This window comes from Mobula hypostoma, chromosome 3 (genome assembly GCF_963921235.1).
Source record: "Mobula hypostoma chromosome 3, sMobHyp1.1, whole genome shotgun sequence".
Lineage (NCBI taxonomy): Eukaryota > Metazoa > Chordata > Chondrichthyes > Myliobatiformes > Myliobatidae > Mobula > Mobula hypostoma.
The window spans coordinates 38,141,306-38,164,708 of record NC_086099.1 but is presented as its reverse complement, the minus strand read 5'-3'; the positions used below and the strand labels follow the sequence as shown (position 1 = coordinate 38,164,708).

Genomic DNA, 23,403 nt, shown 5'->3' with positions numbered 1-23,403 from the left:
AACACACACAAAATGCTGGAGGAACTCAGCAAGCCAGGCAGCATCTATGGAAAAGAGTACAGTCGACGTTTCGGGCTGAAAGCCATTGAGCATCTTGCTTTACATTCCAAACTCCACAGAAGCATCACTGCAAGTCAGGATCAGGCAACTTAGTGAGTGAAGTTCAGAGGTATTGGCTGCAATTACAACCATATTATTTTACTACCTCCCAACAGTCTTCTTAATTTTCATGACCATTTTCACTGTTTATTACACTTCTGCCATTTGCAGACTTTACAGGTTTATATAATTAATACACAGACTGAAAGAGCAGTAACTCTAACATTGACGGCAGGGAAGACTATCGGATATACTTCCCCAGCTATTTCCTTCTCAGCCTTGAGCCAAGTTTCCTCAAACTCACAGATTTCATACGTTTTTTTGTGCTACTTTATGAAATGGATTTTAAAAGTCCATGCAAAAAAATTCAACTGTAGTCCCCTTATTGATCCTCTCTGTCATTTCATGAAATAATTTAATTTTTCAAGACAACTTGCTGGGCTGTTTAGATTCTGGTGCAGTCATGAGATTTTGGAGCACAGAATTCTCCACAGAATAGCAGGACTTGGAGTTTTCCTCTTACTTTCACTGTTTATATTCAGAATTTGGAATTCATCATGCAGCACTCTCAGAGAAACACTTTACACTTCAGTATTCGGATGATTCAGTGATGTGGTTGCCTTAACAACATGGGGCAGTAGCCAAAAACCTGAGTAATCACATTGTCAAGTTCGCTGATGACATGACAGTGGTGGGACTCATCACCAACAACGATGAGATGGCCTACAGAGAGGAGGTGGAAGAACTTGAGCACTGGTGCCAGGCAAATAACTTCTTCTTCAATATCAATAAAACAAAGGAAATAGTTATCAACTTGAGGAGAACTCACACCACGCACAGCCCTCTTAACATCAGCAGCACAGTAGTGGAAACTGATAACAGTTTCAGACTCCTGGGAGTGCACGCCTCGCACAACCTCTCATCAGGGAGGAGACTATGTAGCATCCATGCAAGGATCACCAGACTCAAAAACAATTACTTTCCCCAAACAGTAAGGCTGATCAACACCTCCATCCACTAACACACCCCACCACACCCCCAACCACTACTACTTTAGCATTTCCTGTCGGAGTTACCTTTTGTACAGAAGCTCCTGTACATAGGATCACTCAATGTACATATGAGCAATCTATCTATATGAGCTATCTTATGTATTTATATTTATTGTGTTTTTTGTGCTGCATCAGATCTGGAGTAACAATTATTTCATTCTCCTTTACGCTTGTTTACTGGAAATGACATTAAACAATCTTGAATTCTATCCAATTAGAACCTGCAATGTTTGTGTTTTTATTTATTTTACAGCTCACCATTTTCATTGCTTGAATAGATTGCATTTAGTTAACGAATTTCATATGTTAAATGTAAGCTGTGGTTGTGGATTGCTCTTGAAATTCACACTCGGAGAACAAGCTGAGAGTATGACACTTTCTTCCAGGATTCCTCTACAATTTTGACAATGGTAAGCTCATTTTTTTAAACAGTATAATCAGTGTCTTTTATTAGGGTGTCAACTCATAGTTGTTACACCTGCATTCATCAGCATTATTTATCATATTCAGCTCCAGTCACCTCACTCTAGGAAGATTGCAAAGGCAATTTACAGGAATGTTGCTTGAATTGGGGAGCATACTTTATGAGAATAGTTGAGTGAACTTGGCCTTTTCTCCTTGGAGCGACGTAGGATGAGAGGTGACCTGATAGAGGTGTATAAGATGATGAGAGGCATTGACCATGTGGATCGTCAGAGGCTTTTTCTCAGAGCTTAAATAGCTAACATGAGAGGGCACAGTTTAAAGGTGTTTGGAAGTGGGTACAGAGGGGATCTCAGAGATAAGCTTTTCACACAGAGAGTGGTGGGTGCGTGGAATGCACTGCTGGCGACAGTGGTGGAGGCGGTTACAATAAGATCTTTTCGGAGACTCTTAGATACGCACATAAAGCTTAGAAAAATAGAGGGCTAACCAGTAGGGCAATTCTAGGCAGATTCTAGAATGGGTTACATGGTCGGCATAACACTGTGGGCCGAAGAGCCTGTAATGTGCTGTGGATGTCTATGTTCCATATTGAAGTATATATTTCTCTATAATTGATAATGTATGAAGCTAATCCAAATAGTAATTGTATACAAGCATTGCTGTGGTGAAATTTGCCATCTGAAGGAGATGGTCCTAATCATTTCATGCACCTTCATTGGAGCATTGACATCTGTGCACACGCAGCAAAAGGGGAGGGTATGAGATAATGGATTGTAGGTTTTGTACATGCCAGCCAAGGCCCAGTGGCTGCTAAGACCCTGCCACACCACTGAAGGATGCAGAGCAGCAGAGACACTGGCCCTCAAGATCTGGATCAAGATTCTGGAAGGGTTAGAACTACAGGCCCTTGGTCTATCAAGACTCTGTTCCATAAGAACTAGCTGTTACTTACTGCATATTTTAGAGCAGTGGACCTGGAAAGTAACATATTAGTAACTGTGCTGAATGCAAAACAAAGATTCTGAAAAGCACTAGTCTCACATCACAGTACATTACAACTGTTTACATCCACGTTATTTATTTATTTATCTCTTTGTTTTATTTAGAGATAGAGCGTGAAATAGGCCCTTCCAGTACTTCAAGCTGCAGTGCCCCACAGCCCCTGACGAACCTGATTTAACCCAAACCTAATCCCGGGACAATTTACAATGACCAATTAACCTACCCAGTACATCTTTAGACTGTGCGGGGAAACTGCAGGACCTAGAAAAAAACATGCATTCCACAGGGAGAATGTCCACAGACTCCTTACAGAGGCATCGGGTTTGAACTCTAAGGTAATAGCGTTGTGCCAACAGCTACACTGCCGTGGCACCCGTTGCAAAAGAAAAGTAGCATCACTTCAAAAAATGCAAAATAAAATAATAATTCATGATTTGTTTGCACTTTACACTGCTTTAAATAGATTAAATGTGGTGTATAAATGCACATTTGACCCCTGGCTGCATTAGTAAAGTGAATGGTTTTACAGTAACTCAACTGTGGTGTTGTGTTCCATTGGTCACTCAATAACTGGTGACTTTCTAATTACTGATTGCAGATTATTTCTTTATTTCTATATCAATCAAGTAAAATAATAGTCTGTGTTTTAATACTGGGAACCTCATATTATTTCCAGTGTGACAAAACACTTCTCTCAAACACTGGACCTCTTCACAAATTCAACTTCAGACTCGGCTGGCTTTCAGCTCAAACAGAATTTGATCTCTTGATGATCAATTTGATGATCAAATAAAAAAAAACGATAGAGAATTACAGAATATATTTCACTGCAGAGTCTGGCCTAAAACGAGCAGGCTGCCAACATATTACCCAGTCAAAGACCAAAAGTTCAAATCAACCCCTTCCAAATTTTCCAACTAGAAATTTGTTTTTATTGCTCTTTTTTGTTGTTTTCCTTAAGTGGCCCTACTTTCCAAAGTATTTTGAAATTGAATTCTATTGTCCTCACAAGCTCACATATTTTCCATGACTTATGTACCTCGTTTCATCATTGTTAATATATACCTTTATCTTATCTGATGCTATTGCCAATGTTATCCTACCCTGGGGGTTGATAAATCCACAATTAACTCTTATTCCCATTATTCAGTCCTATTCATTTAACTTTATATTTTCTGCTAACAAATTTTCTAACTTCTTTCATTTTTAAAATGTACCGACATATAATATGATTTCTTCCACCCCCCACCCCACTGCCATCATCGCAAGCTACACTACCCCTGACCTTTGGAGCTAGTCATGTTTCCAGTACCTAGAAGGTTTAAGTAGAACTTTCAAACCTTGTTGAGAACAGAATATTTACAGTTGTGTCCAAGAATCTCATTTCTTTGATAAAAACATTTTGAGCAGGAACGTTTGATTTGAAATTGATCTCAGATAATACTTGTAAGCAGTGTCACCATATGAGACAAGGAAACCCTCACGCATTCAGTATGTAATTTAATAGTGATTCAATTTTAAAACTTAACTGAGCCTGTATTGTGCAATGTAATATTCCCGAGTGACTTTCAAACAACTGCTGCAAAGGTTGAGGTGCATGTGTTTTCTTCACAATCATAGAAATGTTTGCAGCTTAATGTTAAAATCAAAACTGGCATATTTTATCTCTGTGCCAGGTGCTAAAACACCACTGTTATAATTTAGCCTAATACCTTGATGATATTGATAAAACTACACTGCATATTAAACAGAAATGCAAATGCATTCCTACTCCATCTGTGTGATTCTTTGTTATGCAAGATCACAGGCTGCCATTAAAAAATTTTCAGTCAGTGGTGTTTTACGTAATACTGCAGAGGCACATTCTCATAATGCTGCAACATGTTTTTAGTTTTAAGTTGTTCGACGTGGTGTTCAACAGAGTTCTACTGGGAGCTCTGGTCAACAGAAGAATACATTTGATATAACTATCTCTCAACCCATTGAGTGTCAACACACAGCACTTTGAGGTGAACTACAATCTGAATTCGATGCAGAGTTGAGTTTCCTTCACTCTGTTCTGATAACACTTCATTCAATCAATCCTAATCTTTTTCTCTGCTCGGTAACATTGTTAGGTAGCAACAAATAGTTAGAATGATGGGCTTGTCTTGCTACAATGCAGTAACCTTTACAAATTAATTTCATCAAACAAGCGTGCATCCAGCAGAGAGACTTTCACTGAATTAGCTTGGACTGCACTTAAATGCCAGTTTCAGAAGAAAATTATACTATTATGCCACACATTGCTGTCAAATCCTATTGTAAATTGTTTAAATAACCAAGAAGCACTGTCTCTGAAAGTGTTTCTTAAAGCATTATAAGCATTTTAGTTAGCCACCTGTTTCTTTTCCCCAGTTGATAGCTGCTTTGAGTAAACACTTACAGGTTGAGCAGCCCCGACCGAAATGCTTGGGGCCAGAAGTGTTTCAGATTTTGAAATTTTTTTGGATTTTGGCATATTTGCATCTGTATAATGAGATAGCTTGGGGTTGGGATTCAAGTCTAAACACGAAATCCATTTACATTACATATACAGCTTAAACACATACCCTGAAGATAGTTTTATATAATATTTTTAATAATTTTTGCTTAAAGAAATAATGTGTATGTGAAACTATCAATATCGTGGTTGCCCAGATGGATGGACAGTCAGTAGTTAATTGGCAGCTACCGGTAAGCAGTTTTTGTCTTAGATTTGTTCATGACACATATGCACTGTACATAACAGTACAATTACTACATACCATTAATGTGATGAAAATATAAAGTGAGCAGGGTAACAAAATCAGCAGAGTGGCGTCGGGAAAATTCTTGAATCAGCCGTTGAACAACAACAAAGACACAATTCAGATCTTTTTTTGGATTTACGCAGTGTTTTTCTATTTTTCATTAACTTCTGTTCATTACTTTCAGCAGAAAACTTTAACAGTTTGTCCTTCTGTTTCTTCATGTCGTAGATGGTGGTTGTTCCAACTTCATATTTCTCTGTCAGATCCCTCACACTTACACCACTGTCAAGTTTTTCCAACAACTTGACATTCTGTGTTATAGATAAACATAAAAGCTTTCTCTTTTTCTTTTCACTATTACCCATAGGGGTAACTGCAGGCCTTCTTGACATTTTCAACAATCTCTTCACAGCATAGAGCAGAGAATAAGCACAGACACATGGTGTTCACTGTGAGTAGTGTATGGAGGTCTGGCTATGATGACAGCTGAAAACAAACTTGCTCAAACAGGACTCCACTCAGTGTATGTAAGGTCACTTCTCAGAACTGTCTGCTGTGCACAGATCTGTCTTGGAACCTTCCCAACACTTTGTGGAAATTTCCATTTGTGGCATCAGGTCAGTAGTCAAAAAAATTCAGATTTCGGAGGTTTTTGGATTTTTGGATAAGGGGTGCTCAACCTGTATAAGCATCTAAACATAGGTTCCTGACTTCCCACACAAGTTTCTCAACTGGCTAAGTAATGCGTAATTTGTCACTTTCAATTAATTTGCTTCCACACTGTTTCTTGTGTAAGCATACCTTCCAGTTCAGTTTCACGATCTCAGCTGCACTCTGCCTTCATTCTCTGTCAATTCACACAAGTTCCCAGTTAATTTACACTCACCAATTGCCAGCCATTGCTTCACATGTTGAGACAAGAAGTTTTTGCCTTCCTCAGCTACATTTTCAAAGGTAACTCCCAGAAGTATCTCCCCTCTCCCTTCTCTCTTTTTTCCATTCCCTTTTCTGGCTCCCCTCTAAGCCCTTCTGTTCTCTTCACCTGCCTATCACCACCCTCATTACTCCTCCTTCCCTTTCTTCCATAGTCCACTATCTCCTATGAGATCCCTTCTATTTCAGCCTATTAGCTCTTCCACCTATCACCTTTCAGCTTCCTAATTCATTCCCCTACCCCATGCACTCACTTTCCCCCTCACCTGGTTTCACCTATCACCTGTCAGCTTGTACTCTCTCCCCCACCACCTTCATATTCTGGCTTCTTCCCCCTTCCTTTCCAGTCCTGATGAAGGGCCTTAGTCCAAAACGTTGACTGCTTATTCCTCTCCATAGATGCTGCTTGATCAGCTGAGTGCCTTAGGTATTCTGTGTGTGTTTTTTTCTCAAAGATTAAACTCCCTCACCCTTAGTATTAAAATCAATATTTCTGATCCACCCAGCATGCAAAACATTTTTTCACTGTATCTCAGTAAACAATAATAAACCAATTACCAATGAAAACACAATGAAAACAATTATCAAATGTCAATTAAAAGTATAAGCACACACATACTTAAAACAATTAATTTGCTTGAAACATCGAAAATTTACAACTCTTTCTGTGAGTAGCCATTTCTCCCACTGGGCTTGCTCAAGTTAACTTTGGAAATCCAAGGAAGTACTGCCCCTAAATGAGAAGCTCAATAGGGCTGAAGAGAAATCTCTCTGCAAAATAACTATCCTCTTATCTCGCTTGATCTGTCAAAATGTTTCTCTTCATATTTCTCTATTAAACTTCATCTGCTGCTCATCGGCCTAGTGTGCTATCTATGTTCTCTTGCAGTCTATTCTTTTTTTATTACTGCTGACCACACATTCAAGTTTACTGTAAGATGCAAAGTTTGAAATTTCACTCTGCATAACAATGTTGAAATGATTGATGTAGAACAGTGAATGACCTTCTGTTCATTAACCCATGATGAACTATTGATCTTCCCCTTGAGAGAATTGGTGTCTATCACCTCCCAATCTGAAAGGCAATCATTTATCACGGCATTTTATTCTCTATCCTTCAGCTAAAATTTAATCCATATACTACTAACTCATTATTCAATATTTTATTAATATACAAAGAAGCCAATTATACCATTGAGTTTATACCAGCTAACAGAATAATCCATTCATCCCACTTCTACAATTATTTTCTTGCCATCCATTCTATCACATCCAGTATCTCCTCCCAAATTCACCTGTCATCTGCCCACACTAGGGACAGAATTCAATGGCCAATTAACCTACAAGTGCATCTTTGGCACAAGTGTAAGACAATTTATAATAGCCACAGGAAAGACGTGCAAACTCCACACAGTCAAGGGCTGAGGTCAGGATTTAACCTGGATGAAGCTTTGAGGCAGCACCACTATCTACGATGCCATGGTGTCCTCCAATTGTCATTTATATGTTCTTCCCAGAGTGCACCAATACTTGGTTAGCATACACACAAACCTTTGACCTTTCACAATGCAGAGTCATTAACCTGTGCAAGTACATGATTAAATAATGCTGTGCATCCCTCTGTACAGGAATTTCTTACTGGCATGATTGGGGCACATGTGAGCAATTTACTTCAAGAATAAAACAGTATTTAATTATAAACTTGGGGTTAACCATCTTCTTTTCAAAATGTCCATCAAACAGCATATTTTTAAATTAATGAAATGGGCTGGGCAAACAGAATTTCAATTTCAAATTAATTACATAATTGACAAATAAATTAATTCTGTTGTTTGTTTATTGTTTTTGCAATTTCAAAGTTTTCTATTTTTATGTCATCTGTTTATTTAAAAGTTAAATTCTGGACAGTTTCTCAGTGTCAGTCCCAGTCTAGCTCATATAGATTAAAAGATGAAAATTAACAATGAAATATCCTTAAAAATGATTGAGAACTGAAGGAGATAGTTGGCCCATTATGTCAGCACTCCCTCTTTGTAAAACCAATTCAATCCTCCTCATATACCCATCGGCTCTGTTGCTTGGAATGCTTATATATTTTCAAATAAAAGATGTCTATATTGTCTATTCTCCATACTCCAATTAACTACTAGATGTGAAAAAATATTTTTCACATCTTTCTTCTCACTGACAATAAATAGATGGCCCTTTCGTTCCAACTTGCCAACTAGCAGAAACAGTGGCCGTGTTTAATGACATGCGAAGCTGAGACATCACTCTGAGAAACAAAATGAATGGCCCAGCAGATAAAAGCAAAGAAAGTGAGACCAAGCCATTTTTAACCTAAGGGCCACATTTGAATTTGAGAAATATCCCACTCAAAGGTGATGGATGTGTAAAGCCAGGTAGGTTTGTGTGAGATGGGAACATAATGGACCTGGTTCCAGCTTAAGGTTTAAGTATTTGGAGGGGGAGAAGGGGGAGCTTCCAAATAGAGGCCAACATGTGTAGAAAGTGAACATTGGCTAAGTTAATAATCAAATGATAGCCATTCTATTTGCATACATCCTTGTCCATAGTAGGACCTGTTGATTAAGTATCAGTGAAGAGGTGTTGGGAGATATGATCAATTCAAGATCTGCAGTTGAGATGTGTTACTTCACGTGCTTGTCTCTCTAAAATCCAGAATAAAGAAAACTCTATAACTTATTTTGGAGGGCAGGAGAAAAGAACTCCCCCATGATCCACATGTAAGCAACCACCCCACCAGGTTTGCAGCCGACCAGGCCAGCCTTTTTTTTGCTTGACCTATGTCTTGCTGGCGGGACAGCCCTGGAGTTGCCAGTATTGTGTACACCTTTAGGTACTGAGTCATTGAGCTGATCTCTTTCCCAGGCCTTGGAAATGAAGTTTTAATAATAATGTAGTTAGCTAATTCAAACAGAAAGGTAACTGCTCAGCTTTTAAATACACATCCATATTGCACATTTAAAATTGATTATTGTATCATAACATAGGTTCATATGATGATTATTTCCATGTTTTTGGTGTAGGAAACTAAGCTCTACATTTTACTTAGCTCTGGTATTTTAATATTGAACAAAGTTAAAGTTGTCAAACCGAGTTTTCAAATGTTTAATTGTTGGTTATTCTAGATCACATCTAATATCTAACACATTTGAACCATTTTAACTCACTTCAACAGACTTCTTTTATCACTGGGTTTAAGACAATGTTGAAGCACCAAAGATGAACTTCTACACAATGAAGCTGGTGACACAAACCAGGACAGGGTATCAGCAATAAGATTGATTCTGTCCTTGTTTTCACCAGTAGTACTGTCACAGTAACTGCGTTAATTTTCTGGAATCATTTACCAATACCCATTAAGACTTTAAGCAAAAGTTCAGACAGATCATGAGTGGATTTTTTTTAAACAGTACCTTGTTTCATGAACATATCAGAAACTGAAGAACACAAGATGAGATAAATTTAATAAGTAAAATTATATAGAGTATTCTATCAATTATTGGCTGAACCAAATTGTAGATATAATCTTTGATTTTAATTACATCAAAGCTGTATGAGATGTTAAGAGCAGGTAATAATTTTCATTTTTTTTATTTTCTGCATACAGATGGGAATACCTGCTCAATATTATTTAATAATTAGAAAGCACATATGATAAAATTAAAATTAAATCCATATTTATATCAAAATGACACAGCATTTGTTTCATAAATCTGCAAATCCCAGATTGCAATCAGTAGATAACTGGAAGCCTACTCACCTGACCAACATAATAAAATTCCTCTGAATCATTGTCTCCTTCTGAATCTTCCTCTATTGTGCAAGTATGCCTGGTCTCCTGTATACAAAACAAAACCAACAATGGTTTATATTTTACTAAAACTAGAAGAAAATGTAATTCTTCTTCATTTAACTACAAAAACCAGATAATAAAGATGGATTGCTCTGGTACCAAACCATTAGACTTCTAGTGATCCTGCAAAAGGAAAGAACAATCTCTGACAACACTGAAGGAATATTTCTGCACACACACAAATTTGCTGTTTGAATCCATCTACCCGAAATAGTGTGGTGGAAAATAGCCGCAGTTGGCAGAAACCAGAAGAACCCTGTGAAATTTGCAACAACAAAGGGATACTTGTGGAAAGCACTATTCATAGTAAAATCCAGCAGTGCAAGAGTGAAAAAAGGGCCAAATGTGAACATAAACCTTAGACATTACATAACAGAATTGATTAGCTAGGAAACTTGAAAGCAGTGTTTGCAATCATATTTATAAAGCTGGCTTTTACACCCTAATTATCTTAATAACAAGCAGGATTTTGCAGTCAACACATAAACCAAATATTGTTCATTCTTCTATCATAGATTTAGAAACATAGAAACATAGAAACATAGAAAATAGGTGCAGGAGTAGGCCATTCGGCCCTTCCAGCCTGCACCGCCATTTATTATGATCATGGCTGATCATCCAACTCAGAACCCAGCCTTCCCTCCATACCCCCTGACCCCTGTAGCCACAAGGGCCATATCTAACTCCCTCTTAAACATAGCCAATGAACTGGCCTCAACAGTTTGCTGTGGCAGAGAATTCCACAGATTCACCACTCTCTGTGTGAAGAAGTTTTTCCTAATCTCGGTCCTAAAAGGCTTCCCCTCTATCCTCAAACTGTGACCCCTCGTTCTGGACCTCCCCAACATCGGGAACAATCTTCCCGCATCTAGCCTGTCCAATCCCTTTAGGATCTTATACGTTTCAATCAGATCCCCCCTCAATCTTCTAAATTCCAACGAGTACAAGCCCAGTTCATCCAGTCTTTCTTCATATGAAAGACCTGCCATCCCAGGAATCAATCTGGTGAACCTTCTTTGTACTCCCTCTATGGCAAAGATGTCTTTCCTCAGATTAGGGGACCAAAACTGCACACAATACTCCAGGTGTGGTCTCACCAAGGCCTTGTACAACTGCAGTAGTACCTCCCTGCTCCTGTTCAGAAGCTATACCACTACTGTTATGCTATAGACCTCCACATGGTCCCACTGGGATGAAAAGGCACCACTACAGGCAAATTCTGACAAGTAGACTGTAGAGTATAATGGTGGGGGATTGCAGATACCCCTGTAATAACTAAGACACAGACAGTGGAAAAGTCACAGAACTCAATAAAGTTATTGGACAACTAGTTCTAGCCTCCTTGTTGGGGCTTAGAAAATAAAACGAGGCAGTGGGAGAGGGGATTTTGTGACAGTGATATTAATCCAGTGAAGCTCTGCATATCTATGGAAAAGGAATAAGTTAAAAGTGCCCCAAATATTGCTAATGATGAATTAAAATTCACAATCCAAATCACAATATTAGGACACCCTTATGTTAAGACATCATTAATGTGGTATGTTCCCAGGTCAGAGCACTATGAGATGAGCTGTTAAAAAACTAGCTGCTATCTTGACCAACAGTTTCTTTGCCATTCACCTGATGGGGAGTGGACTATTGCAATTAAATGAATTTCTCAAGATCTCTTAGAGATGAAGGAAATCAGGCTAAGGGGATTGAGTTAATTTATTAATCACCAGGGAGAGACCCTCCAGTAGAAGATGTGCTTACTCAAGAATGTGCAGTTAGTGGCAGTATCGGATCTACAGATCAAGAGAACAGTGAGATATAGTTACTCGTTCACAAAACCCCATAACGAGTTGCCTTTGAGGATGTTTTTGCTTCCTAAAATGACGTTCCCAAAATATCATTTTAATGTATGCATGGTTCACCAATTAGAACTGCATACAACACCATTGAGGCTGCAGCTAGAAAACTCCATACAGTGCTGGCTACCACTTCACAGAAAAAATAATGACTGCATTAGAGAGCATTGGAAATTATGTCAGGGCTGGAAAATATTAGCTTTGAAGAAAAATTAGGCAAGTTTTTTTTGTAAAAAGATAAATCTAAGAGGAGACTAACTAAGTTGTACAAAATCATAACAGGCTTAGATATTTAGAAGTAGGTCACATGCAATATTATTGGTAGAATGATTGGAGGGGAGGTGAAAAAATTCTTCTATCTATCCCTCATTTCCCATTTGTTGTAGACATCAGGAACTCACTGCCCAAAACAGTGCTAGATGTAGAAACTTTCACCACATGTAAACAGTGCTTGGATGACTGCTTGAAGTGGTGTAGATGAGCAAAGCTGTGGATTCAGTACAGAAAGGCACTTTTACTCTGGGTGGCTCCGTTTCAATTGGCACGGATACAAGGTGTTGAAGACCTCATCTGGTGCTGTAAAACTCCCACCATTCAATGATACAATGGCCTTGTGGGATTAAAACAGGGGATCTCAGACGTGTCAGAACAAAATGTCCCCTTAGTTAATAAAAATAAAGAATAATTTCTTCAATTTGATTGCTTAAGCTGGAACACTTGCTAATTTTAACTCGTAAAACAAACAAGTTTGGTTCAGGTGGGAATTAAAGTCAAGAATCTGAAACGTGAGCACAACACACTTCGATCTCAACTATTTTATTTAAATTAAGTCAGGATGGGGGCAGGGAAGACACAGATAATCAATTCACTCTCATGCTCTCAAGAAACAGATTGGACTTTTAAATATTTAAAGGTACAAAGACATTTTTTTTACATATCATAAAATTTCCTTTGAGTACCATTGAGCTGGAGTAACTATAAAATTAGGGGTAGGTGAACTAAATGATAGAGGAAGCTGAGGTAAGCAGAATATATTTTTAAACATTTACTTGTGGGCCATATAGAGCAAAAGGGCTGCTTCACAGGGACACCTTGAGATATTTCCAACAAAATTAATGCAGCCAGTGAAATGTACCAATGAAGGTCAATGCCCTCTAGGATTTCCATTACATAAAAATGAAATGAAAGTAATCACAGGCCGGGAACATTCAAGAAAAATAACTAAAACTTCTCAGTGTTGTGCTCGTGGTGATGGATATAAAAGAGATCAGGCATAACAACATCCATCTGAAAGAGCTTCATTGGCACTGCAAAAGGCAGCAAGTAGAACAACGACCAGCACGTGCCACAGGTCAAGCATGTGCCAATGAATATGACTGAAGTGGCATAAAACATGACGCTACACCATTCTGTATATCTATATTCCATTATGCATTAGTAAAACTGGACCAGGAATGAACATTGCAATCTTTAGAGCAAATCCCAATTGTCAATTATTTTTAAATTTTCATTAATCACTGAATTTCAGATTGTACAAGAGAATTATGGATGGCATTACATAATTTCACTTCTAAATATGGCAAATTCTAAATAAAAAGAAGGACATAATAGATAACAATTGAAAAGAAAACTGAATAACTCAATGGTCCATTCTATTCTGGACAATTAGTTTCCTAAATGGATAATGTTGTTAGGTAGTGGGTATCTTACTGAAGCCTATCGAATGTCGAAAGGCTTAGAGTGGATGTGAAGAGGATGCTTCCATTGATGGGCAAGTCTAGGACAAGAGGGCATAACCTTAAAATAGAGGGACATTCATGTAGAACAGAGATAAGGAGGAATTTCTTTCACCAAGGCGTGATGATTCTGTGGAATTCATTGCCACAGGTGGCTACGGCAGCCAGGTCACTGGATGCATTTAAGGCGGAGGTTGATAAGTTCCTGATTAGTCAGGGCATGAAAGTTTATAGGGAGAAGGCAGGAGAATGGGGTTGAGAGAGAAATGGATCAGCCATGAAGAAGTGGTGGAGCAGACTCATGGGCTCAGTAGCCTAATTCTGTTTCTATGTTTTATGGTCTTATGGTAATCAGTCAAACTGAATCATATGACAACAATCATATCAACATTTTCTGAGTCTGCCGAAATGCTTTCAGTTTATGTTTTAATCTGAACAAATAATATGTAGGAGTAGCATAGAAGCTGCCATGTTATTGAGTTATCAGTAGGGTTTCTCCTAATTGCCAGTTATCAGATGAAGCAAAGGGGGTAGAATTTCCTGCTGCAACATGTAATCGCTTCCTATCACTACACAGAACTGAACAGAGTGTAAGGTAAAGCCATACACGATTCAATTTAAATTTTGGAAAAAGTGAGAAAAATTAATGGACAAATTGATTCAAAGTGAGTTACCTGGCACCTCTCGTTGTGCAGCTTTGTTCTGATTGACAGGCAACTTGTGGCATCATTACTGAACTTTAATTCTGAAAAATAAAGAGGTGTTATAGCACCAAAGTCACACTGAAAGGGAAGTGATTTGATAACATTTCTACCTTCTAGTGTTTTTGTAGAGCCAAGTTATTAGTGCTTTGTAGGAGAAGGGTTGTATTAAAAAGAATATCACCAACAGTTTTCAGCAAGATGCTTTTCAACAATTCAAAACCATGCTAACACCGGGCCTGCTTTTTACATGTTTGTAAGATATAATATGTAGCTAATTTCATATTAAATTTGTGGCTAATATACCAAAAAGTGACAAGATGATAGATAATAGATTCCAGGACAAAACTTTTCATCTTTCCATTAGTATTCCAATGAATTGTCTGTGTTATAAAAATAAGATTCTCTGCCATCATTGATTGATTGATTGATAGTCCAATCTTCATAGGGGTCCTCAACATTAAGGAGAGTGGTCTCTCTAGTTTGGTAGCCATATTCACAGTTTGAATTGGTCAGTAGCAAGTGCTCCATAACAGACCTAAGGCTACATATATTATTGCATGGGAGTTATCATGAAAACATATTCCTTAGAGTTCACTTGACTACTTAACTGAAGAATGTAAAGACTGATGAGGGTAATTAACCCATTGTGAATGCTTCTAGAATTAAAACATATTTTTGCTCAGTTTATTGTCCTGTCCTGATTCTTTGATTCTGTAAACAATGAAATTATCAAATAAGTTATTATAATCATTTAAAAGATTACAAGTAAACAATATGTTGCTTCTTTCAGACTTCACAAAGTATGTATCTTCCTAAATGTAGGTCAGGGGTTCCCTATTTCTTTTATGCCATGGGCCACTACCATTACTGGGGCTGAAAGGGAACATGGATCAGCCATGATGAAATGGTGGAGCAGACTTGATGGGCCAAATGGGCAGATTCTGCTCCTATATCTTATGGTACTAAGGTCTTATTAATCAAGGAGTCCATGAACCTCAGGTTGGGAATGTCTTCGGTGGATGAACAAGGTAAGCACTTGCCTAACTTGCATACTGTATACCCAGTCCAATCTTCCCTCCCATTGACTACAAAGGAAATAAAATACCAGTTGGATGGATATCCCATCAACAGTCTGCAAATCCATTTTACCAGGGTGGTGGCAAAAACTACAATAAGCTAAGGAAAGGTGATATGTTTTCAGCATGGACCAGTAAGGGAGATGCTCACTAAACCAATTTATCAGCAGTTTACTGGGTGACTATAACAAAGGTAGAAGCCTTACTAACATAAGTCTCACTACTCCAATGTTCTTGTGTACCGAGAACATGATTAGAAATTAACAGCATATTTGTGAAGGATGCTACTGGCTTAACTTTGGATGAAATATTTTATTCTAAAAATGTACAGTGTTTTATAGATATTTATAAGTCAAAACGTTCTGCATAATGCAATTCTTTCCAGATACTCTTACATATGAAATTGTTTGATTTTGCCAATTATGTGTTATGGATCAGTTGATAAAATGTAGTAATTCATCATCTATCCTGATTAGATGGATTTCAGTATTTTGAGTTTTTCATCAGAAAGTACAAGTGTTGAAATGTTATTGCTTAGCAAAGATGACATTTCACAATTATTGGCAATGTGATTTTTTTTTCTGACAGCTCATCAAGGATCTCAGACCTAGTTTCAATGTCTATCTCTTGCAGTTCCTATAGCTTAATGCCCACAAGCAATGAGGTACTCCAGTTCTGTAGAATACTTATTGGTACTGTTGAAGGTGAAGGGGTTGAGCGAGACTTCCTTGTGACCGCCTGCAAACCTTTCCACAATATTTTACAACTAAGTGCCAACTCCTAGCTTTGCCACTGGTGAACGCAAAAGTTTCGGCAGCATCTTGTTTGCAATGAAAACAACAATTGACCTGAAGTTTCTGTTTCCATTGCTCTATTGCCAGTATTTGATCGTATGTTTGTAGCAACGATTTGGAGCCTTCAGCTGCTTTGCCAGATGTTGTTTTGCCCAATTCTCCCTCCGATAGCTGCAAAATGCTCTAGGCGACACCTGTACTGCCATGACAGTAAAAATGAACATCACCTTCTTCACTTGTGCTGGCTCTATTGGAAGGAGCATCCCTGCTTTTATATTAAAGCCTTATTACAAACAGCAACATTACTAAATTATTACCTGGCATTTGGTGCAATGCTATCATTCCAGCTTGAAACAAGAATTTACTTTAAAATCAATTGAAATTCATTAATACTTAAAAGGAAAAGTAGACACTTTTGTTCTTAATTTACACTGGAATCTAATCCCAGATACAACATAACAACTCATTATAGTCTATTTCTGACCACATACTGACCAGGAGATCAAAGGCTTTCTTGGAATAAGATCCAGGCCTAGTCAGGAGGCCCCTCATGGATTTTACAGAAATACTAAGAACATTGCTTCTCCTCCTAACTCCAAAGGAACAGGTGTCAAAAAGAAGCACGGTTAATTAAAAAAAACATGTTCTATTGGCTGTAGTTGCCTTTGTCTTGGCCTTCTAGTTTAGTGCAAGAGTCCTGAATGTAACTGTGAGAGCCTAACATCTACTTCAGAGGAAAACAATGTATGAAGAATATTTTATGGGCATGCTTGGATTAATTTCTTTGTCGTATTTGTCCAATTTCTTGTAAAATAAGAATAGTCGGTTCATTCATTCATTGTTCAAACAGAACAGTTAGTCAAAGAGGCAATGAGTAAGTGGAGACACATACAACCCACCACATCCACCCAAACCAAAGGGCCTATTCATATTAATCCCATTTACCAGCACTTGGCCCAGAGCCTTAGAGCCTAAGCCATTCAAGAACTTATCTCGATCTTTCTTAAATGCAGAGTTATGGTAACATTTGGCAATAATATAATCTTGCTTAAGTTCCATGACCTTACCTGTTGCTATTCTTTGGAAAATAACTGGAATGGGGTCCCTTGTGACTAACACATCATCCTCATTCTCTGAATTTGACACATATGTATTGTCTAGAAGGGATAAGAAACAGCACACATCAAATTCTATTATTAGTTCCTTATTTTCCCATGTAGGTTAGTTTACATTCATAATTCAACAGGTTACACCAAAATAATCACTTGAACAATTCACTCTCAGCAAAAGCTGGGATTTTCTATTCATATTCACACAAGCATTCTTCTGACCATCCATCTTTGGGGGAGAGAGAAGATTCCGCTCTATATTTCTCCAAATGTTGGACAGAACCATCTAATTGGTATATTAATATATATAAATTTCTAGAATGTTCTTGTGTCATAGGATTACACTAGCTTTGCATAATTTCAAAATCTTAAATGCAGAAACAGCATAAGTGCAAAAGTTATGTATCAGTTTTGTATTGCATAATTCAGTAATGCATTACATGGAAAAGATGCTGCAGTGATCACTTCCTTTATTCCGGAATATCTGCTTTAAATGAAAACAAAATGTTTTCCAGCAACTTGAACATGAAATAGTCAATCACTGTGACATGAATACAACTGTTTAAATTAATGCATGTCATTTTATAAACATAACACTTTTAATAAATTTATTCCTTCATAATAGTTTTCAGCATCGAACCAGAACCTTTAACCTGAGTGAAGTACTGAACACATTCATGATTCAAAAATATTTCCTTGCAGTAATAATGAGCTTGCGTATTTGATTGGCAGATGACTAGTCAAATTTAGCCTTTTGTAAAAATGGCATAATATCTGGCAACATGCTAATGAATCAACACTGGATTTTGGACTGAAGATCACAGAAAGGTTTAACACAAGCACGATCCAATAAAGCTCAGAATAACAGGCCAACTATCTTGGAAGTCTTGGAATATCTGCTCCAGTGAGCTTTGCAAACAGAGACTAAAAGACATTTGAGTGTTAAGAGAATCAGGAATTTTGACAAAATGTGACAAAATTTTGACATCAAAAATCAGCTACTGCCTAACTGAGGAGTAAAGATGGTGTGAAATGCTGAATGACCTAACCCTCCTCCAAGTTGCATCTTACCCATAGAGAATGTTCTGGGACACATGCACTTTTTTTTGACTGTCATGCAGTAGATAGGATTTACATTACAGAATTCATGAAAAAGAGTAATCACAGCTGGTGTATTATGCAGCAGGATAAACCCTGCACAAACACAAGAAGAGTTTGCCTAGTTTCAGCTACATTACAGAGTGACAAATTACAAGGCTATGAACAGAATGTACACAATACATTTTGCATTGTAATGACACCATGTGCTCAAAATCTTCCAATTACTGTAAATCACTTGTTTGCTCTTTTGCACCAAGTAGAACTGTTTCATGTCTGAAATATGAATACTAACAATTTAAAAGCAACCTCAATAAGATAGATACAGTGATGAACAAGCTGTAGCTGAAGTCTCATTTTGTTTCTTTTCATGCCTGACAAATAAAATTAGGTCATCGAAGGTCAATGGGACTGTCAGATTAATGTACTAGCTTTAATTTAAAAGACAGGTGTGAATGTTCTGGTTCTGATATCGGCAGATTCCCCACGAAGGTTTCTCTCATTTTCTTTCTGTTCAGTAAAATGACTTTTGTACTGGGGCATTTTGAAAAGGAACTCCACATGTACAAAGGAGATGCTGTCCAATAAAAAAATTGTCAGTGTACTTGAAACTTCTTATCAATGAAAATATTGTTTTTTTAAGACTAGTGATCCATAAAGAAATATAATAGAATTGCTGTTGGCAATTGCAGTATAATATTCAGTAATACAATACACGCAATAATGAAGCTACACAAGTTAATGAAGTACTGTTACTGGTACTGAGCAATTGTTATGGTACTCAATGCATTTGCCATTGTAAAAGATGCTAACAGCCTACATATTCATTTAAAAATTGTTTTGTATCTGTTATCTGGCACTAATGCAACTCAAATCAATATTCTGTAATATCTCTCATTTCTGCACCACCAAAAGTCTACCAAGCACACTTTAAAAGAGCTATCAAAGTAAACGTAGCAGTTCCATTCGAACAAAATGTGGGTGGCAATGTTACATAAGCCACTGCAGTCTGCTGATGGAGCTGCACATCAAGAATAACTGAGTAAATCATAGACTTCCAACCCTCCCCACATGCATGACTTCTGTCAAACTGGATTTGTACCTTGATATTACCAATCGCATAGATTTAGGAAGATTGAACACTCTGATAAGAACATGACAGTATAGTGAATCCAGGCATCAAGTGCAATCTGTGATCTTTTTTGCTGACAGTGAACTTTGGTTTTCTATTGGATATAAAGGAACACGTATAATACGTTTCTCTAAAGGCACTAGAGAATGGACTGATTTACACTGAACTAATGCGTCAAATCAAGCTGTATCGGCCCTAGTGCCCTTCCCTTGGACAACATCGGTGGCGTGGAGAGGGGAGACTTGCAGCATGGGCAACTGCCGGTCTTCCATACAACCTTCGCCCAGGCCTGCGTCCTGGAAACCTTCCAAGGTGCAAATCCATGATTTCACGAGACTAACGGATGCCTAACAACAACGCGTCAAATACTAGAACAACATTATTATCAAATTCTCATGTGATGAGGCCTTAGGTTAACTATTGGTAATGTGCACTGCCAGAGAGAACCATGGCACCTACTAATAGATTTGTAAGCCAGCTCATTTTTTTTCAACTCTAGGAGGAGCAGTATCAATAAATCAATTTTGGAATGAGGTGTCAAAAGGAGGTGGTGGAAGCAGATATAACAGCAGTGTTTCAGAGGCATGTAATTAGGCACAAGAATGAGCAGAGAATGGAAGGATAGAGACCTCAGGCATGCAGGTGATTAGTTTAAAACAGCATCATTGTCAACAGACATTGTGGGCTGAAGGGCCTGTTCCTGTACTGTTCTAATGAACGATCTTCCAATGCTCTCATCTTGTCAGCCTGTAACTGAGCCCAGAAAGTAGCAGATCTGCAACTTAAGAAAAAGGTTTGAGAGCTCTGACATTTACCAGGACTGCACTTTCAAGCATGGTGAAGCTTCCTGGTTGGAAGGATTTTCTGAATACTGTTGGTTGGTCATTTGCCAAACTCAGAAAACAACCTATTTGTTAACCTGCATATTTTTGATGGTTAAAACCTCCCCCAAACCCACCTACCCAATTGGTGTAGCTTATTAATTACATGTAAAAAAATTTCAGCATCAGAATAATTGATTTCCTGAAAGTGAACAAAAGTAAGTCAGGAATTAACAAAAATGGTCCCACTTGCCCTAACAAGAGTAAATCTAGATAAGATCATTAGATGTTTATTAGACAGATGGAGGCCATTCAACCCATCATGTAATTGCTGGTAGAAAGCAAGCTCTCCAGCCTAACCCCACACTCCAGTATTGGTCCACAGCCCTGAGATCTTGGCGCTTTGAGTACGCATACAAATGCTGCTCAAATACGATGAGGGTTTATGTCCCTAATATCCATTAAGGCAACACATTCCAGACACCTATCAACCTCTCGGTGAAACAAGAACTATCTTCATCTCCTCCACTAGTCTTTCAAATTAGTTTCAATCTATGTCCTCTAGTTTTGGCAAAAGGTCCTTTATATTTGCACTATCCAGGCACTTATGCTTGTAGAAAACATGAATTCTAAGTGGAAAATGTAACTTGAGATTAATGACCATGTTGGATTTGGTTATGATTGTCTAAGCTTCAACCACCATTAGCTCAGTCCTGAACAGTGACTATTTGATCAAGATATTGGAGGACTTCTAGCATACAGGTGGCAGCAAGGATCAGTGGGGTACAAATTAGTCTGGGTTGGAAGACAACATGGATAATTGCACATTGGTGGCCACATAACATAATTTCTTTTTTTTTCCAAATAGATTAGTCATCTCCTGTTTTGCACAATTTGTACTACATCTTACATCAGAGTTCATTATGTAAAATTGAACAGGAAAAATAATCCTGAAACTGAGAAATAGGAGGTATTCAGCAGGGAAGGGAAAGAATTATATTCGTTAATAAGAAATTAATCACTGTGCACTGAGTTGTTTTAACAGATAATAATTAATAAATTGCAGCATCCGAGTTTCAGCTCTTACACTACACAACCAAAATGCAATTTTAGTAATGCAATGCCAACAGATCTGCGGAAGAAACACAATTCCAGAATAATTAGCCAGTACTGTACCTGTTTGCTGGTGCAGCATTGCTCCTTTGTTATGATGAGCAGGTCATCAGTACAATGCAAAGCCTGGATGCACAACCCCTACACCTTGCAAACTCACAAGAAAACATCCAGCCAAATTGGTCAGCATGCAAGTATACTTTGTGTTTTTATAAAACTTGATTTATGCAAATCAAGCTCTCAGGTATTACCAGATCAGTTTGTTACAACAAGAAATATGAACTTAGAACATAGAACATAGAATAGTACAGCACAGTACAGGCCCTTCGGCCCACAATGTTGTAACGGCCCTTAAACCCTGCCTCCCATATAACCCCCCACCTTAAATTCCTCCATATACCTGTCTAGTAGTCTCTTAACTTTCACTAGTGTACCTGCCTCCACCACTGACTCACGCAGTGCATTCCACGCACTCCAGATCCCTCTGTTGCTCCACACTACCAGGTACGCTACCATTTACTTTGTACTCTGCCTGGGAATTTGTCCTTCCAAAGTGTACCACCTCACACTTCTCCAGGTTGACATCCATCTACCACTTCTCAGCCCACATCTGCATCCTATCAATGTCTTTCTGCAATCTTCGACAATCCTCTACACTATCTACAACACCACCAACCTTTGTGTCATCTACAAATGTGCCAACCCACCCTTCTACCCCCACATCCAGGTCATTAATAAAAATCATGAAAAGTAGAGGTCCCAGAACCGATCCTTGTGGGACACCACTGGTCACAACCCTCCAATCCGAATGTACTCCCTACATCACAACCTTTTGCTTTCTGCAGGTGCCAATTCTGAATCCACCTGGTCAAACTTCCCTGGATCCCATGCCTTCTAACTTTCTGAATAAGGCTACTGTGTGGAATCTTGTCAGATGCCTTACTAAAATCCATGCAGATCACATCTACTGCACTACCCTCATCTATATGCCTGGTCACCTCCTCAAAGAAATCTATCAGGCTTGTTAGACTCGATCTGCCCTTCACAAAGCCATGCTGGCTGTCCCTGATCAGACCATGATTCTCTAAATATCCATAGATCTTATCTCTAAGAATCTTTTCCAACAGCTTTCCTACCACAGACGTAAGGCTCATTGGTCTATAATTACCCGGACTATCCTTACTACCTTTTTTGAACAAGGGGACAACATACACCTCCCTCCAATCCTCCGGTACCATTCCCGTGGAGAACGAGGACATAAAGATCCTAGCCAACGGCTCAGCAATCTCTTCCCTCGCCTTGTGGAGCAGCCTGAGGGAATATTCCATCAGGCCCCAGGGAGCTATCCGTCCTAATGTATTTTAACAACTCCAACACCTCCTCTCCTTTAATATCAACCTGCTCCAGAACATCAACTTCACTCATATTGTCCGCACCATCATCAAGTTCCCTCTCATTGGTGAATACTGAAGAGAGGTATTCATTGAGGACCTCGCTCTCTTCCACAGCCTCCAGGCACATCTTCTCACCTTTATCTCTAATCGGTCCTACCTTCACTCCTGTCATCCTTTTGTTCTTCACATAATTGAAGAATGCCTTGGGGTTTTCCTTTACCCAACTCGCCAAGGCCTTCTCATGCCCCCTTCTTGCTCTCCTCAGCCCCTTCTTAAGCTCTTTTCTTGCTACCCTATATTCCTCAATAGACCCATATGAGCCTTGCTTCCTAAACCCCATGTATGCTGCCTTCTTCCACCTGACTAGAGTTTCCACCTCACTTCAATGGTTCCTTCACCCTACCATTCTTTATCTT

The 23,403-nt window shown here is 38.4% G+C and overlaps 1 protein-coding gene across 2 annotated transcripts in view; it reads right to left on the bottom strand.

The window, feature by feature from the left end:
- parp8 (poly (ADP-ribose) polymerase family, member 8) overlaps nucleotides 1-23,403 on the bottom strand; it is a 376,390-nt gene that overhangs the window by 193,563 nt on the left and 159,424 nt on the right. Inside the window, exons 4-6 of one of the 2 annotated variants that reach the window (XM_063042902.1) lie at nucleotides 17,388-17,477; nucleotides 14,421-14,491; nucleotides 10,071-10,148 (exon numbers count right to left, since the gene is read on the bottom strand). In XM_063042902.1, the coding sequence (XP_062898972.1) occupies nucleotides 10,071-10,148; nucleotides 14,421-14,491; nucleotides 17,388-17,477 (239 nt within the window). Of the gene's footprint in view, nucleotides 1-5,365; nucleotides 5,818-10,070; nucleotides 10,149-14,420; nucleotides 14,492-17,387; nucleotides 17,478-23,403 lie in introns of those variants that run through there. The other variant, XM_063042903.1, reaches the window with a different exon arrangement.